This window comes from Drosophila innubila, assembly GCF_004354385.1.
Source record: "Drosophila innubila isolate TH190305 chromosome 2R unlocalized genomic scaffold, UK_Dinn_1.0 1_C_2R, whole genome shotgun sequence".
Classification (NCBI taxonomy): Eukaryota; Metazoa; Arthropoda; class Insecta; order Diptera; family Drosophilidae; genus Drosophila; species Drosophila innubila.
In genome coordinates, this window is record NW_022995374.1 from 9,739,172 (window position 1) to 9,758,536 (window position 19,365).

At 36.2% G+C, this 19,365-nt stretch overlaps 1 protein-coding gene and 1 long non-coding RNA gene across 10 annotated transcripts in view; both read right to left on the reverse strand.

Moving 5' to 3' along the window:
• LOC117783102 (protein muscleblind) overlaps positions 1-19,365 on the reverse strand; it is a 126,345-nt gene that overhangs the window by 100,225 nt on the left and 6,755 nt on the right. For all 9 annotated transcript variants that reach the window (XM_034620301.1, XM_034620303.1, XM_034620302.1 and 6 more), the window contains exon 2: positions 14,065-14,861. In XM_034620301.1, the coding sequence (XP_034476192.1) occupies positions 14,065-14,253 (189 nt within the window). In that variant the 5' untranslated portion in view covers positions 14,254-14,861. The remainder of the gene's footprint in view (positions 1-14,064; positions 14,862-19,365) is intronic.
• LOC117783105 lies at positions 12,975-14,035 on the reverse strand. The gene is made up of 2 exons (XR_004617352.1): positions 13,280-14,035; positions 12,975-13,248 (listed from the first exon to the last, which is right to left on the reverse strand). It is a non-coding gene; the product is annotated as an uncharacterized LOC117783105 (long non-coding RNA).

A 19,365-nucleotide genomic window follows, 5' to 3' on the forward strand; every position in this document is an offset into this window, starting at 1 on the left:
CGTGAAAAAAAAAGTCCTTAGTCTACAACTTGAACTCGGTAGCTGTGTGTGAAGCTCCCTTTGCCGTTTTCTTCGTTTTGTTTCAATAAATGTGAAAATTATTAAATTAAGTATGTGCCTTTTCCATTGGCCTTTTCCTTTTCACTTCCTTATTCAACATATGCCTAACACACACACACATATTTATATGTAGGGAGTGTGTGTGTGTGTTGCCATTGTTCAGCGAAAGTGGTTTTATGTTTATAAGCAAATAAATTACTGTGTAAATAGGTTAAATTCTCTCGCATGAGCATTGGAATTTGCGCCGCTCCTCAGGGTAGAAAATATCCCAAAACAGGCGCCAGCTGCTCAAGAGAATTTACTCTTCGAATTTCTAAGTAAAGGGGATTCTGTACGTGTGTGTGTGTGTGTGTGTGGGTATCTTAAGGGACCTGTCTTTTAATTCCGTGACATTTAATGTGACAATTAAATTTCATTTTGTGAAAGACTTAAATTATTTTTGCTGTAGGCATGAGGACCCCAAGGACCTTTAAGTAAACCAAACATGCAAATCTCAGACAATTAAGAGTTGAAGTTGGAGTAAACCAGAATCAGATTTCATTCAGAAATGGGAAAAACTTACTAGATTTCAAATGAAAATTTAAATCGATAAAACTCCACTATACTCGGCGAATATTCAAGTGCAAATTTAATTAATTTACACGCTTCGCAGATTCCACTTAAACGGAATTGAAGATACGAATATTTCTCACATGTTCGCCAGAAAACTTTTCTTTTTTTTCGTCTTTCCGCTTGACACTTGCGACTTGCTGTCAGCATAAAAAAATAATTTTTTTCTGTTGCGCACTGAGAAATTATTAAATAAAAGTGCAAAAATAATTACAAAAAATGTGACAAGACAAATAGCAGCAGTAAAAGTTGCCAAAATTAAAGGAAAGTAATTAAAAAGTGCGATTAAAAACAGGAGAAGAGCTGACCGACCAGGGGAAAGAGGGGAAACATGAAGATTGAGATGGAGATGGAGACGGAAGAAACGAAGTTGGGCAAATTGTTGACGCTTGCCATTAAGCTTAAAGCTCAAAGCTGTGCGCTGTCAACGCTGCGCTATAAAGTCGACGAAAGGATTTAAGCCGAAAATAATGATAATAATAATAATAATTATGAGTGAGAGACAGATTGTCACAAGTTGTCAAAGTAACTGCGAAAAGGGGAAGAAGAGAGAGAGAGAGAGAGAGAGGTGTTAAAATAAATGGGAATGGGATCGTTGATGGATGGCTCGTTGGCCCTCAAAATCTTAAAGAATTTGCGAGGTGGGAGAAAATAAAAGTATTGTGACATGACCTTGACGGGATTGCAAAAGAACTACAAGTATGTTCATGAGTTGTAATATTATTTTACTAGATAATGCCTTTATTATGAAGATAAGTTTTAGTTTAGTTAGTTTTAGTTTTAGTTATAAAAACAAATGTAATGATATAGTCAGGGGTTATAATAATAAGTAAATACTCAGACTTCCGATTTTTAATAACTTATTCAATCTTAACCGGGCGGCGTCTCTTGAAAAAGTGACGCTTGCTCCATTTCAGCTAACTCTTATTCACGCCAGAGGGCGCTTCTTAGTAATCGATAAATGATTAATTATATTTACAGTGCGATAAATATAATTAATAAAACTATTTACAATATAATACAGTCTTACATACTACTTATGACTACGTGTGCTAAATATTACTACAATGAGTATATTTCTTAATTCAAAGGATTATAGTATCAAGCATATCCGTAGAGATTTCAATTTTTCACAAAGCATTTTAAATCTAATGACTTAACAAAGTGTTGTCATTGCCTAGATTCCCATCTGTGACACACCGTGAGAGTATACACAATGGCATAAGTACGCGCAGCTGTTGACATTTATGATGCCAGCTTCGTTTTAGCTTCAACTCTCTGTTCGTTACGTTTCGCTTCCCCTGTCACCTTTCTCTTCACGCACACACACACACTTCATATATTACTCATACGCAGCATAGGCCAAATTGTTTTCAATGAACGAGCTCAACCCGCAAGAGAGCTCGGCCTGACACTTGAGGCTGTCTGGGCTGAAAGCAGGTGCTTTTGTTTGTGTGACAAGGTGAGGCGAGAGAGTGTGTGTGTGTGTGTGTGTGTTTGTGTGAGTATGTGTTACTGTTTTTATGCCACTCGAGTGTAAAGTAAACAAACACAGACACAATGCCAAGACGAAGGTAAAGGCAACGGCAACGGCAACGGCAAGTGGAAGAAAAGGAAGCAAAGGACACATTTACCTGCTTCTCGCACTGCTTCAGCTCTTGAAACTATTATAAATGTTGACAATAATGGCTTTTTAAGCCCATTTCCAGCACACAGTTTGTGTGCGGCGTCTTAACAATAAATGTCATTTAAATGAATGCATAATAAGTCACTTGAATTAAAACTCACGTCTTGGGAATGGATCACATACATTTCTTAGATAACAAACTGAAAGACGGAAATCGTTTTGTAACCATCATCAATTATCGGGTGACATTAAGATTGCTGTATATAATTTACGCAAGGTGCAATCAAAGCTGAAAAGGCTATTAAGTCATAATCATTTGGTAGCAACAAATTGCCAGCCTGTTTTTAATTGGTGAGCAAAGCTTACAGGCGTATCAGTATAACGAGAAAAGAAATGAGAAAATGGCATCTGAAATATGGAAAAAAATATCACTAAGCTTTTGCCAGCAATCGAAATCGAGGAGTAGCTAATCTTTAATCTCTAGCCAAACGGCAAAAGCCACAAGCAGCATATGCAAATCATGTTTGACAGCGCAAAATGGCAAGGAAAAAAAACGCTAAAGCAAATCAAGCAACCACACACACACAGAAAGAGAGAGATAGAGACAGAGAAAGACATATACAGTTACTGGGATGCAGCTCTGTATCTATGATACATGACTCTTTGCGCTGAGATTATAATGCCGCTGATTGTTTAATCGCTTGGAAAGTGATTGAAAAGTTGACGTCACAGCGCTCAGTTCGTTGTGAGCAGGAGCGATAGGGACATAGGGATAGATAGGGACACAGTGCGAATGAGTCAGTCAAGTGGAAGCAACTTGGCAGGCAGTTAGCATATGCTTAAAATTGAGAGACCATAAAAGCTCTTTGAAGCTGAGATTTTGCAAGAACTGAAATGCTTACAAATAATATTCAAATATTCAATAATGCAATTCAAATGCGACAAAAAAAAAATAAAAAAAACCTTTCAAAATGTTTATTTATTTAAATATCAAGTGACTTTCGTATTGAATACTCGTTAAAACCCATTCACTTCCGTCTATTACAATAGCAATGGGGCAAATGCAACTCTGTTTGTGCTGTTACTTAGCAGGCAGCTAAGCTGTCTGCTGCACATCATCAAAGCTGCCTGCTATGACAGCGCACACTTGAACAATCAGCTCAAAAGTGCAGCTCATGACGCACTCAAAGAACAACAAAAGCAAAAACAATGCACAAATCGTGTACAACAAAAAAAAAATGGAAACAAAATCAATAAGCCAACATTTAAGTAAGCCGCTGTCATAACAATGCCAAGCTAATGCGACTCTGCCGCCACCCACACAATAACAGTGAGTGATATAAATAAGCGCCCATCTTTGTCGTTTTTTATATATATCTATGTATGTTGAAGTATTTTTACTGCGACTATGTGGCGCCACTTTGATGAATGGAATTGTGGGCTAAAGGGATGGCAGTTGGTTAGATATATAGCCTGGCATAGTTATAAACAGTAAAACTGTCTAAAAACTGCTGGCACAATTCAAAAAGGATAAAAATCTCTCTCGCTTTCGCTATGTCTCTCCCTCTCGCTCTCTGTCGCACTCTCTCTCTCTCTCTCTCTCTATCTGGCCCAGCGACAGCCGTAAATCATGAAAACGTTGACTCGAGCTCCATTTCAATTTTTATTGTTGTCGTCACTCTACACTCTGTCTATCTCAGTCTCCCTTTCTCTCCCTCTCTCTCTCTCTATCTCTCTTTCTCTAGAGACTACTTCTTCACTTTTGCCTACTTTGCTGCGGCAGTAAACATACCGAAAATGCTTTTTGAATTGTAATTTTTTTCTACTCAGCTGCTGTTTCTGACGTTTGTCGCTTTTGTAACTCCCACACTCCCCCCGCTCCCCTTTCGCTAGCCAGCTCGTTGCCTCTGATAAGCGTGATTGAATTGATTTTCTATTTCTATATATTTATTTATATATATATATATAAACTCTGTATTTCCCATTTTTTTGTTGCGCCACTTTGCTGATGGATATCAATTGAACTGCTTAAACAGTCGCTTTGCGCATTTTCAACACTGAGCAACAAAAAATAATTCCTTTTAGTACACCCAGAGAAAAAACCATAATAAAAAAAAGAACTTAATTTTAAAATTTAATAAAAAACTCATTTCAATGTAATTTAAACACTATCTATACAAAGTAAATAATAATACATTAACATAAAAGTCAAAATTACTCAAAATTCCAATTGCCGTATTTATTATAATGTTAAACCATTTTACACTAAATTGAATTCATATTAAATATGTTTAAAATAAATTTCTTGTATTTTTTTCAAATTAAAATCAAAGAATAGTGTTTTTATTTGCACATTTTCATTGAATTTGAATTAAATCAAAGTGTAAATATTATTATTTTTAAATACATAAATGTGTAATTGTTATTTATATAATTTTTAAGTTAAGTTGCTTCTTTGCCAGACAACCTTAAGTTGCACTGTCTTTGGCTTAGCTTTCAAATATATGTATATTCAATTCACACACACACACACACACAGTTACACCTATATTAATTCATACTACTTCCTTTCATCCTTTCTTCTTTCCTGTTTGCCTAGCGCAAATTGTTGTTGCTATTTCGTGGCTGGGCCTTCAAGCAAGCAAAGCGGAAGTAATCCATTGATTGCGCATCTTTTGCCCAAAATCTTGTGTATGTGTGTGTGTGTGTGTATCTATGTGTTTTCATATTAGATTTGTGTTCTATGGCACGTGTAGAAATTGTTTGTCATTGATCTGATGAGTGTGCTTAAAATGTTATTGATATGGATATTAAACGGAGATATCATGTGTTTTGGAATAGTATTTGAATTGAAGCAATTACATTTGAATTAACTGTTAAAAGAATAATCTAGAAGTATAAGATAAATATATATATTTCAGAAAACTGTTTACAAGTGACAGCTTAACTTATTTTTTAGCACAACATTAAGAAGAACAAGTAAACCATAACCTCAGTTTTCCGGCCAAACACACACTACACTACACACACATGCATATACTTTTCTCATAATATGCAAATTGAATTGGCAAAAGCGACAATTTCCCTGGCCTGCAGCTTCTATTGTCTGCATTGTCACCCCGCAAACAAAATTCAAACACTTATTCAAACATTTATCGATCTCGTTGTTGATTAGCATTTTTGTGTGTGCGATTGCTCGTTTTTCATTAGAACGAAGACGAAAGCAAATAATAGCAGTAAAAGCAACAGCAACAACAGCAGCAACAACAACAACAAATCAACCCCCTTTGGAAAATGGTCTATGAGAAGTTTTCGTATTTCATCCCTAGACGAAAAAAGGTGCCACCTGTGTAGGAGGCTCTGTAATTTGATGCGCTTGTCTTGTCCCTCAACTATTAAGTAAATTGAAAAATCTTTTCTTTTCCCCTCTCTCGCTCTCGCTCTCTTATTCTTATATTTTTAGTCAAATTTTTCAATCGGAGAGCAGTTAAGTGGAGTTCTAAATTACACTAATGGACACCGAAATGTAACCGAGCAAAGTTTTCAGATGAACTGCACTGGGCATTGGTCATGGCATTTGTGGGTAAAGGATCTGGGCAAAATCAACATCAACATCATCATCATCAACATCATCATCATTATCATCATCAGCATCATCAACAAATAGCCAGAGTAGAGAGCTCACTAAATAGCTGCGCTTCAAGTGTTCTCCACAAAATGTGTGCAGTAGCAAACTTTTGACCATAAATTATGGCATTTATTCAAAGGCAAACCCGGTCAGTTCCAGACAGACTTGACTGGTCAGACACTACACACACACACACACACACACACATACGATAAAATGGCTGCAAGTGGTCATCACAGAACTGCAGGATGTCTATCGAATGTCGAATGTATTCTGTCTTTTAACCCCTTCACCCCTTTTGACTGTATGCACACATTCATTTATTAGGCCAAAACTTAACTCCCAATTGACAGGCGAGTCCACTACAGGCTTCGAGTTTGAGGCAATTGAAGTTTTGGCCACTCAAAATCGAGTTTCTCATTATTGCTGCATTTTCCGAGATATTCACAATTTGAACTGGTACCGAGCTCATTTAAGACTGGGTTCTTTTCACAATTGCCAGAGTGCCCTCTCAGTATGTCAACAACACACAAAAATGAAGCATAAAAAGCGCAAGTTGCGCCAATGGCGCGTGCAACTTGAAGGCGCTTGCCGCATGCCGCAGCTTCATTAAAATTGCAGCAGCAATGCCAACAAAATGGGAAGATGGAGCCTTAAGAGACGTTGTAGAATGGCCTAACGATGTCAGCACACAATGGAGAGCACACAATGTGTGTGTGCACATATATGGATGTGTGTGTGCTTGTTTGTGATGTTGATTGTGTGGGAGAAGGCTGCGTTCTACTGCAGAAAAAGGCAATAGAAAATTCCACAATATACCCGCAGCACAGCAAGAAGAAGAAACTGACGGGGACAGTTGGCAGTTGGCAGAGAGCAGGGATTGGAACGCCCTGGCAGAGTCTAAGACGAGCTCTACAGTGGATCAAATATGTAATTTTCTTTAAAAAAAATCTTTTTTTTTTTTAAATATGGAAAATGTATTTATTATTAAGTGTTTAATTTGTTATATATTTTCTTATACGCCTCATACATTTTTTGTATTCACAGAAATTGCATTCTTGCCCACTGTGCCAGGCCAAGACGCCGACGACAACTCGCGTGACCTGAATTATTGGTGGCATATTGCCACTCATTGACTTTGCCGCAACGCCAGCGGCAAAAGAAAATGCTGCAGTCACCAATGAAAAGAGGCAGAAAGAGAGAAAATATATATATATATATATGTGTATTCTAAGAAAGAGGGGGACAGGGGGATGCTTGGAAACTAGCGCGTGGCATGAACTTAAAGTTCAGTTTGCAAACAATTTGGGCCGCTTTAATCAATGTCTGCTCAAAAATTTAACAGTCAAGACAATGAATGCCTGAATAGATGCCAGAATATTCACTCAGCGAACTCCTGCTGCAATAAGGACGACAAGGCTGACAATTGTTTGTTGAGTTTGTCAAGTGTAAAAAGTCGACACGGCAACGGCAACGGCAACGTTGAATGCAACAGGACCAAGCTGGAGTCCTGTTCTCCCACTGTTTGCTTGTGCCTTTCTTCGCTGCCTATGTCCTTACAAATGTGCAGCAACTGCTTTGTTTGTTTGTCTCGCTATATTTCGCTTGCCATCTCACTCTGTCTCTCTGCTCGCCACAGTCGTCGACATTGCGGTTTAATAATGTGTAAAGTCAAAGTTATTTGATATACCTAAACTCCCATTTCTTCTCCTTGGCACTTTGTCACTACACACACACAGACTCAAGTCCTTTACTTGCTTTTCTTCTTTAAATTTATTGGGTTTTCTGTCTTCTATTATTTGCTAAGCCCCCCACTCCCCGTTTCACAATGCCACGTTTCATTCCATTTTATTCCGTTTCATTCCGTTCGCCAACATTTTCCGTGACGCTCCGCAAAATTGAAAATAAATTGAATGACGTTTTTATTGATCCCGATTTTCGTTCAACGCTTCAAGCGCTTTTCCCATCTCTTCCACCACAAAGTTACCCATTTTGACGCTTGACTGTCGTTAGAGCCTTGCAGAGAAAATCTGGAAGAAAGAGATTTTTATGCTGCCAGACAATGAAAGCTGTTTGTTGTTAAAGCTTCGCAGCCTTTAAAGTGTGGAACATTTTAAATCTCATCTTATTTTATACAAGAAATTTAGTTTTTTATTTCAAACTGAATTCAATCTTTATTTATTTAAATTATGCTCTTTCTTTTCCATATCAAGCTAATCCAATTACAGTCTTACAAAGGTAACTGCAACTTTATTAGCAACTCTCGCTGAAAAACATATGAAATTGACAACCTCTTTTTCTGCTGACATCCATCACAAGTTCGTTTGATTGACAATCACATGAATATGTAATACGTGAAATGAAATGAATTTTGGCAAATCTAATGGAAATCAAAATTTGTGACAAGTAAAAGCCTGCAAAGTTATTTTCATATGCACTTTTGACACATTTGTCAAGTGAGTGCATTAACGCCCACCTGGGGGCATGGCAGCAAATGAAAACTTTACATTTGACTGAAAACAAAAAAAAAAGGGAAAAAGGGAAAAACTTGTGACATTTTTCTTTCTTAGATAAGTTTGGCGAACGAACATTCATATTCATTGTAGTCGAGCATTAGTTTTTATTTGCTTGCCAAGTTTCTGGCATCCATGCGAGTGCGATATGAAAAGAAATGGTTGTGGAGTGATATTTGTTTGTTGGTCAGGGTGCAGCTCAGGAACTGAGAAAGTTCCCAGTTGGAGTTGAAGTTGGAAATGGATTTGGAGATGGAGATGGTAGTTGCTGGAGTCTGGGAGTCTACAGTCAGACGGCAATTTGTCAGGCTCGTGACTGTGTTTAGTTGCTCGTACTCAGGCGCTCGTCTCTACACGTCTGTTGCTTCATTTGTTGGCTTAAGTAACTTAACAACTTTACGCTTTCAGCTCGCGTACGCGACGCGACGCGACGCGACGTCCTCCTCTTGTTTATATTGATAATGTGCCATTTATTTTATTTAAGACATGCCATGCCCGCTCGATTTGCCGCCATCGTTGCTGCAGTCACGTTCCGGACGCAGCCAGGACGAATGAATTGTGTAGGTTTCAGCAACTGCAAAATGACTGCCACACTGCACACAGACTGCACATGTGTGCAATTTACTCTCATCTCCTCACTCTTCCCTTTCTGTGCAAGGACATGCCACAACTTGCTGCTGCATAATGCATTAAGTGCCGGCTCCTGCGGGCTCCTGACAACCAGCTACTGAGTTATTGACTTGAAGTTTGTTGCGGAATTTCAAAGTGCAACGTGTGTAAGGCATAACAAATTAGCGGCAACTCCTTGAACACAGATTTTCGTAGAGCTTAAAAGGTGCTGGCAATGCCAAGGATTATACGGAGTGCTCATAGCAGCCAGCCTTGTGTTAAGCTTGGACAGTCAATCCTTAGAATCGCATTTTAAATTATTAATTGACAATTAACTGAAATCCAAATCGAACGAATAGATTTCAAAACAAGTGTAACAAAAACTCAATTTCACAGAAAATTCGAAATCATTTTCATCAATGGATTCATAATGCTTTCATTGTCGAATTTTCACTGCAATCATTTGCTAACAATTTGCAACTTATTTTGGTTTAATGACAACTGTAGAGTTTTCTTACTTTCTTTTATTACTTTATTAAATCAGCCATTCAATCGTCACGACTGTCATTCAAAGCACAATTTCAGAGAGCTCTCAATTTCTCCATTGTACTCCCGCACTTCCAAATGCTTTTTGTTAAGCAACAAAATAGCTTTATTTAGATTGAATATTTTGGTTTATTTCTACGATAAATTTGTCAACTATAAAATGGAATAGAAATAAACAACAATGTTGAAAACTAAAACAAAATAACTTCAAAGTGGCGCACATTGTTGGCTTTCCGATCTCCTCAAACCAACCCACTTTTCATACAACCATGCAACCCATCTGTCCACTATTTCGAGACTCTCTTCTCACGCTTTGTGGCGGAAGAGTTGCCATTTTCATTTTCTTTTGCGGGATGCCATATTCTTTTTATTTTTTCTTATTATTTTATTTTATTTTATTATTTTTTTGTGGCTCAAGCTCATAATTTGCATGGCATGGAACTTGACTTTTGTTGGCCCAGTGAGTGCCGAGGGGAAAGTGTGTTCGTTCCAGTGGCAGTGTTGAAAACATAATAGAAAAATAAGGTGCCACACAATATGGCCGAGAGCTTTACAGTTGGTTAAGTAGCAAAAGCGCGCGAAAGGCGAAAGGACGCAAAATGCGGCCAAGCCAGCCGGATAAAGTGGCACCAACCAACAGCCAGCAAGAAGAAAAATCCCCCTGAATGGAAGTGCGGGTAGGGACACCAGGACCAGCGCCAAAGCATAGCGTGAAAATTGTTGTGACAAGAAAATTATAAACCGGAAAATGTTTTATGTTGTGGCCATGGCATTTTTTACTCCTTTCCGAGTGCCTTTTCTTTTAAAGTTGCGTGTGCATTTTCAGCTGGCTCATTGTGCTCAAATTGAGAAAAAAAAAATATTGAGAGGAAATTAGCAAAACGTTAAGAGACCATATCGAATGAGTTGTGTATTTTTATAACCTTAAGAAAAATAAAGCTGTTATGGTTGATTAGTTGGCTAAGCTACGAAAAATTACGGAGTAATCACTACTAACTTATAATTTTGATATTTTTTTAAATCTGACTACAAAAATATGTATAAAATTATTTACGAACGATTTAAACTTTGTGAAGTACAACAATTTGACATTGGCCTATTTAACAAGTTATTTTTATATTAATACAAACACTGCTTGAGTTTTTAAACGAACCTACAAGTAAATTTCATTGCAAAGTCCACAATGCGGATACTTAACTATAAATTAGTGTCGTGGCCATATGGAAAAAGTTGTTGCCACACACCCACACACCCACACACACACACACACACATACGCGCACGCCCACACACTTGGGTACTAGCGACCCGTAGGCCTCGTGTCCTTAAACTGGTTGACATCCATTATATGCTGGTTACTTGCACGTTTAAGTTCGTTATACATTTAAACCCAACTTGCCGCATGCCTCCCGTTTTGTGTGTCAAGCACACACACACACACACACACACACACACACACGCACACACACATGCACACACACTGACTCTAGGGAAAAAGAGGTGAAAATGAGTACAAACACACTCAGCTACAATTACAACACTCAAAGCCTGAAAATAAAAGAGAGAAAAAAAGAAAAAAAAGAAAACTGTTCACGTCATGCGACTGGGCAGAAAAAACTCGCTCAGCGAACCAAATTGCTTGGCAACTTTACTGCATAGTTAATTAATAGGATAACACAATTAATTTGTGGGCAATGAATGTCTGAGCTTTATTTGCCAGCAGCAGCAGCAGCAAAAACTTCTTCCCTATGGAGGGACTGAGAGACTGAAGAACTGAAGAACCGAGAAGCTGGGCAACTAAGGATCCCCTTTATACGACCGTGTGGTCGATGGTTCGTTGCCTTTCGCTTTTCATTTTCATTTCCATTTCGTCTAGCAGCTGTTACAGGGTCGAAGCTGACTCATTTTGTGACCAGTTTATGTGGGTATCTGAATCAGAACTTGCTTAGCCCAACACAGCTGTGGCTGGGGTTCAGTAATTGCCAATGTCTTAAGGGATTTCAAGGGTAGACGATGAGCTTAGCTAATGCCTATGAACATGCAAGTGCATACACTCTTGTATTAATAATAATATTTAAACAATTTAAGCATACTTCTTAAATAAATTTTAAAAAAACTCAACAGTCGGTTCAAATGCTTTTAAAATGTTAGAGATTTCATTGCTCGGACATATTATCAATAACACAAAAGTTGACTACCATAAATTGCAAATTTCAAACATAATAATAAATTGTTTTTATTTTTTAAACAATATTTATTTAAATTTATTTGAAATATATTTCATTAGTTATTAATAAAATTAAAAATAAATTGATTTGAACTCATTATATTTAATATTTTAATAAACCTCTCAAAAATTATTTTAACATTTGAATTTGATTTCTTCTGATATCGCAGATATCTCAATTAACAGAATGGGAACTTCCAGATAATTTAAAAGATAACAAAAAAGCATATACTCGTGTATAATAATTTTTTTAAAGCCCTCGGAAATGCTTTTATTAAAGTGTCTATCAAAACAAACAGACTCCATATTGAGGGAAAAGCAGGAAAACAGGACATGGACTACTAGAAGGAACTGCGTCCCTGGCAGTGGCTCAATTAAGGCCGCCGCTCCTGTGGACAGGCGTGAAAAGTACAATAACAAAAGCGAACCCCGACAACAACAACAGCAACAACAACAACAACAAATAACAACGAGCTACTTACAAATATCAGTTTTAACTATTGTTTGCACACTCGACTCGGGGATGCGAAAGAGCGAAGGGGAAAGGGCAAGAGAGAGGCCAAGAGTGGGAGGCTGTGAGATGGCCAACTTTAAGGCTCGACTCCTCTACGCTTTGGGGTTTTGTTAAAATAACAAAAGCGTTCGCCACTCGCCGCAGCCGTTAACCAAACAAGTGGCAATGGCTGACGCCTAAAAAGCGGCTACGAAATTTTTCAAACATAATTTTTTATGCTGTCACAAATTTGATGATGATGACAAAGATGATGATGATGATGATGATGGTGGTGGCATTTTGTCAACATTAAACAAGTATATATAAAATACTTTACTTTATGTTGCCATTTTACATAGTTGCTTCGTTGTTGTTTGTGTTGCCAACATTGTTATCACACACATACACACAAACGCAAACGCAAACCCAGAAACAAAAAGCTTAATAAAGCAAACTACAACAACAAATCGGGCAACTTAATTTTTCCGCATAGCCCACGACATTGTCAAGGTATTGTCGCCCTTTGTTTCATTGCTGTTGTTGACGTCAAGCTGAGAGGAAAAACTGGGAAAAAAATCTGAAAAATTGAGCCGTACTCTTCGAAGCTTTGATGCTTTTGTTTTTCACTTGGCTAATTTTCCACGTTTCACAATTTTTTTCTCTGTCGCTTTCAGAGGGGAAAATTCAATATTGCATGATAAAAAGCACATTGGAAAAAGGACACTGCCAATTGTGCACTGCTTTTTTACGAATAGAATGAAACTGATCAATAGACAGAGCTCTGTTGGATACAGCAAAAAAGTTGAATGGCCAAATGGAAAAATGTAAATGGCAGGTAAAGAAGTTAAGTACTTAATGGAAGGAAGTGGTATAGAAAGCTTAAAAATATAAATTTACAGACTGTATTATTTTTTCTTTGTGGTTTTTTGAAGTATTACTTAAAAACGTGATGTGGTTTTTGTTGAAACATAAAAAGCATAATAATGACACTGGCTTAATACAATATATCTTAATGTGAAACTTTATAAGGTTTACCTTCAAGTTATCCATGTCTAATTGCAGCGTCGCCTAGAATCACTCAAAATGTGATAGAAATTGTATTATTTATGATACTTTTGTTCACTTTTCTTTTCACTTAATCAATTCGTTTCAATTATTTAACGTTTGATTCGTTATCGATTCGTTCTTTTGTATTATTTTATCACTGGAATTCTCTCTACTCATTCTACAACTTGACAAGCACAAGATCGTCATTCACATACAAGCGCACGAGCTTGGATAAAGCTTTTAAAAGCTCCCTCACGTAAAGGCTTAAAAGCGCACAATGCTTAGGGCAATTAGATAATAAAGGCAGGAGCAGCGGAGGCAACACACAGGGAGAGCCAGAGAGAGACTGTGACTGAGAGTGAGTGACAGAGACAGCCACTAAGCTTCAGCTATATATTTAGATTTAAGCACAAAAAAGTAAAAGCACAAAAGCACATTCAACATAAGCGCGACAAGATCAGTAATTCTCTTATTGGGATTCCCCTAAAATGCATTGGTTGGAGGGTTTTGTCTTATATAGGGTAAAAGTACTTAAGCCATGATGGATTAAAAGTAAAAGTAATAGTAAAAAATAAAAAATAAAAGCTTACAAGCTACATTCCATACATGTACACGATAGAAGCAAAGTGGTAATGGGCTCATGTTTTGAGGGGGGGTAGGTGGAAAGGGAAGGGAATGTTTGGTACTCTCGTACTGGGATACTGACCTTGATACTGTCATAGCAAGCGGTAACCTTGCCGTTCTGCACCTCAACATTGGCCGGGGGATGGGCGAACTTGCACTCCGTATCCTGGCGCGAGCATTTGTTGCGCTGAAATTCGCGGCACACCTCCAGTTGCAGCCAGCGCGAGTCCTTGCCATTGAGCAGGCTGTTCATATTGACAACGTTGGCCATTGCAGCGGCAATTCTTCAGTATTATAGTATATAGTAGTAACTATACTATATATTAAGTATATAGTATATGTATTATCTTTTAGCTGGGAAGGCTTTATAGATAGCTTAGCTGGCGACTAGAAATGTTGCGCGTTTTACTTTATGACGTTGGCTTTCAAATATATGTATATGTTTTTCTTTTTCTTTTTTTTTCACATAAAATTCAACAGCTCTTAGCACAGATCAGCACCTATATATATAAGGTATACATATATATATATTTAGCATAAATGGTAGCGTTATTGAATGAGTTCGTATTTTGTGCTTTTAGCGCTTACACTTGTATCGGTTTTTTTTTTGTTTGTTTTTTTATTTGTGGATTACAAAGCTTGGGGATAGCTGATAGTTGATAGCTTGGGTACTTGAAGCCTTTCTTGGCTAAGAGTTGTAAATGTTGTTTAATTTTGATTCGAACGACCGTTTATATATATAAATACTTATTATGTATTTTACATATGCAAATACGCTGCTGTAACTTTATTTTGGTTTTTGTTTAGGTTTGTAAGTTTAGCGGCTTTTTGTTTTTGGGTAAGCTTTTCTTTATTGAGCATACGCTGATTTTACATTATCTGAAATGAGAATAAAAAAGAGAAATAGTCGTTTAGGCTTATACCAAATATACTTGGTTTTTTTATCTTTTTGTTTCTGAGATGTTTAGAAGAGTAGTAAAAAATTATTAAGAAATTGACCAGCACACGCGCTTGGATGAACAGAAACAGACAGAGAAGACAAGATAGAATATGACAAAGACAGAAAGACAGCGCAATGTATGAATGTATGTGAGTGTGAAGTAATTAATGAATTTTAGATTAGTAGAGCGCAGTTATTGGGAGCTTTTGTTAGTTTTTATGTGGTATGCAATGAGCGGAGTGTAAACTAAGTAAACAAATGAAACAATGTGCATAATAAACTAAAAGTGTACATAAAATATTATTACTTTTATTTTCGAATGAATAAATTAAAAACCTGTCCATAACTTTTAAAAATTTATTTCAACTATAATTAAAATAAATCTTTAAAATGTAAAACCAACTACAAAATGAATTGAAAATTAAAAGTATGTGTGTATAAGGGAATGAGTGCATAAAACAACAAAAAATAAATAAATAAAGGCAAAATAAGTTTTATTGGTTCATATATTTGTGTTGATGTGGCAATTATGGTATAAATATATTTAGAAATAGAGCGTGAGCAGCAACAGCAACATACACTATGCAGCCACAGACCGAAGTTGCCACAAATTATATCACGTTGCGCTCGGAGATTTAGCGAGAAAGACCAAACCAAGCACGGTCCATAACAGCAGCAGCAATGCACATTGACAAACTACAAATAAAGTGCGTCAGGTATTCCTTAAATTATCTAATATTTCATATATCATTTCACTCAGCTGCATTTAAATTTTTAGCGCTCAGCGTAAATAAAATACAACAATCATAATAAGTACATACTAAAAATAAATTATTTTTTTATAGCAAAAGCTACAGATTAAAAAATAAGAGATAGAGATGGAGAGAGAAATCGAGGGAGCCACTTCTCTACTTATAAGTAGAGCCAGATTTTATTTATTTATTTTTATGGCAAGTGACAAATAATTGTTGGTCGATTGCCTACCGAAAGTATAAATTTATATTTCTATCGTATTACTACGCGTCCATAGCAAAGCGAATACAAAATAAAACGCACTTACCGCTCAATTTGTTTAATTATACATTTGTTTATGATTCTTATAAAATTTATATAGATATTACTGTAAAAAATGTTAGTTATTCTTGACAAATATAATAAGTTGCATTTGTTGTTGTACGTATATATTATAATCAATTCGCAATGCTGTGAGCAATATTTATAAAAATTAATCAGTATAAATTGCAAAACTCAAAATGATTCAATCATCGATGACGCCACACAAATTTCATTTGTTGTCGCTTGCTTTAATGTCTTGTTTGATTGTTTTATCTCTGGTTTTGGCATTTTACTTATTATTGTCAACACTCTTATCTTATCTACCTTCTTGCACATGAATCAAACTTTTCATTCAAACTCAAACGAAAGTAAATTATAATGTCTGAGAAATCAAAAACGTATATAATAATTTTTTGTTTCTTTATAATTTCTTTTTGTACCAAATTAGCATTAGCTATGGGCCAAAGATAACCGAGATTTCGTGAAAAGACAAATTAATAAGTAAATAAACAGAAACTTGAAATAAATGAGGAGGAAATACATATTAAAAAAAAATATATACGAATATAATTTAAAGTGTTTTATTCCAATATAATATGTAAAGTTTTTTTTTTTTTTTGAGTTACCAAAAGAATTTTTGAGATTATTTTTCATACTGAAGAGATCTAAGCTGAACACATTTCTTTATATTTTTAACACGGAAATTTCAATTAAGAAGATATAATTAATATATTTATGTATTTAGACTTGCCCTACACAACCCTAAGCAACATACGAGTACGATTTTGCAATATCTAAAACAGTTTTATTTTTGTTTCCTACCAAGTCCCATAACTCACTATCTAGCCTTTTGAAGCTATCTACACACTTGTAGATACAAATGCCAATACATTTGCAGTATATTATCTATGGCTATTTTCGAAAGATAAAAACAAAAGCGAATACTAATAAAAATTATAATACAAAAAAAAAAAATATCATTTATAAGCTTATACATTTTGTCTATATTCTTTAACTTGTTGCTTAGTCGGTCAGCGCATAGGAAACTTATAATTGTCTTAATTTCTGATATGCTGTTGAGATCTGCATGATGTCAGCTGCAAATTGCTTTTCCGTATTTCAAGTTGATATCCACATAAATTTGAAAGAAAAAAAAAAGCAAAAAACGCAAATATAAAGTATAAATTCTAACTTAATTTATGAGTTGATTTTTAGACGAAACGCGTCTGTTGATGTGTGTGTGTGGGTCGTAGTTAATGTTTATAGCGTGTATTTAAATAATTCCTGTACGTCTCTCTATTTATTTTTTTTTTCTGAAAAACTGAGAAACTTTTTCTGTTTCCACAGACACAGCAAAAACTTTTAAACAACGCAACCATCGCCCACACAAAAAGTGCTACCAAATCGGACGTGCTGAACATCCAATGTGGATACAAAATATAAATATATGTATATATAGATATAGATATACATAGATATATATGTAAATGCAGATTGAGATACACAGCTAATGCTACGCATAGAGGCATGTCATTGACGTAGTTTTTGGATCCATGGGCTAGGAGAGAATTTATAGTAGTGTGGAGAACATTTACAAAAATAAACTTGCCTACAACTAAGTAGAAAAAGTGGGCCAAAAATAATCGAAGGCTCCAACGATATCGATAGGCGATGACATTAGCATCCGCTGACCTACAAACAACCTTCAGCTCGCTCATAATTATTCGATATGCATATGTAATTGTACTTGTATAAGGATATTAATTTGTTGCTAATTGAGACTGCGCACTTCTATTTAAAAATTATTAATACATTAATACAATCTGCAGCAGCAACAATAAAATTAATTTCAAAAACGAAACAAGAAGATGCAAACTGCTTTAGACGCGGACTACAAAAACAAACCAAACAAGTTCCACAAGTTTTTTTGGTCAGGTATTAAATTTTTTTGGAAACGCTTTTTTCATTTCTTTTCTTCATCTCTGAAGGTTAATTCAGAGAAATAGAGAGAGAGAGAGAGAGAGAGCAAAAGAGCAAAAGTTTCAGCTGCTGCCGCTGAAACTGAAATCGAAAACTGTTAATTTTTGTAGCTGTTAGCACAATCTCACTAAATATTTGCATTCACAGTATTCATATTCGTACGAGCATTCGTTATTGTATTCGTTTATACACTCATAAGTATTTATGTAAGCTGTTCCAACAACGCAACAACGCAACAAAACTCACACCAGCTGTTGATAAAATGAGTCGAAATTTGTGTATCACATGCGAGGACAATTAACCGACAATAATTGCAAATATTTTCTAATTATGTATGTTCTCATTTTGAACAAGCGGAAACGTGGTATTGCCAACCGATGCCTTAAAAGTTTGTAGAATATTCAACATTTTATAGAAATATGTTAAGCTAAGTTTCTGCAATTTGTTGAACAATAAATAAAATTGAAAAAGAAAATGTTTGCAATATATGTAAAGTATACACGGGGGACTTTTTATTTTAGTCACGCAATTTATCCAAAAAAAAAATCTCAAATGAAACGCATTTAATATTTCACCAATAATTAATTTGTTTTACCGTTTAAATGAAACGCATAAATAAATAATAAATACAAATTAACACTTTGACAACTTGGCTTTTATTATTGATCGATTGCTAAATATTATCGAGTTTTGCTATCGTTAGCAAGCTTCCTCTTTCAACTAACTATTTCACTTAACCCGCATGCCCCACTTATTACAGAGTACATGGAATTGAGTACGCTCTGCTGATAAGGGAACTCACAACACTTACAACCGCCTCCGCCTGCGTCTCTGCCTTTGCCTCCGCTGGCTGTTCACAGTTTGCTGTGAAAAGTTGTCGTATATGTTATATATATTTCTATATATATATATATATTGTATATTGTAGTTTTTAGATATGCAGTTTGCAGTAAGTATATATTTTGTATAGGGTTCTCGAACCGCATTGGCAAGTGATTAGCAGGCGGGTTGACGGGCTGACGGGTTGACGGGTTGAGGCTCCAGGCACCTAACACTGCCCATAAAGCTGACTAACAATGGCATTGCATGTTTCCATATAGCCCGTATGCCCGGAGACCGTTGACTGTTGGCTCTTTGGCTATTTTTAAAGCCCTCACATAATCGCGGCCGCAATAGCGGCCAACAGAAATGGGAAACCAACAAGGCAAATGCCTCGTGGCATCTCAATATGGAAATAGTCGTATACGCAACACTCTTCACTGCCCTGGAAGCCGTAGCAAGGCGTTACTCGTTGCTGGGTCGGTCACTAACCGCTTTGTTGCAACATTATACAACATAAGCCCCGACTAAGTGAACCTAACGACCCACCCTAGTATGACACATATATTAAACGAAGCACCCATAAAA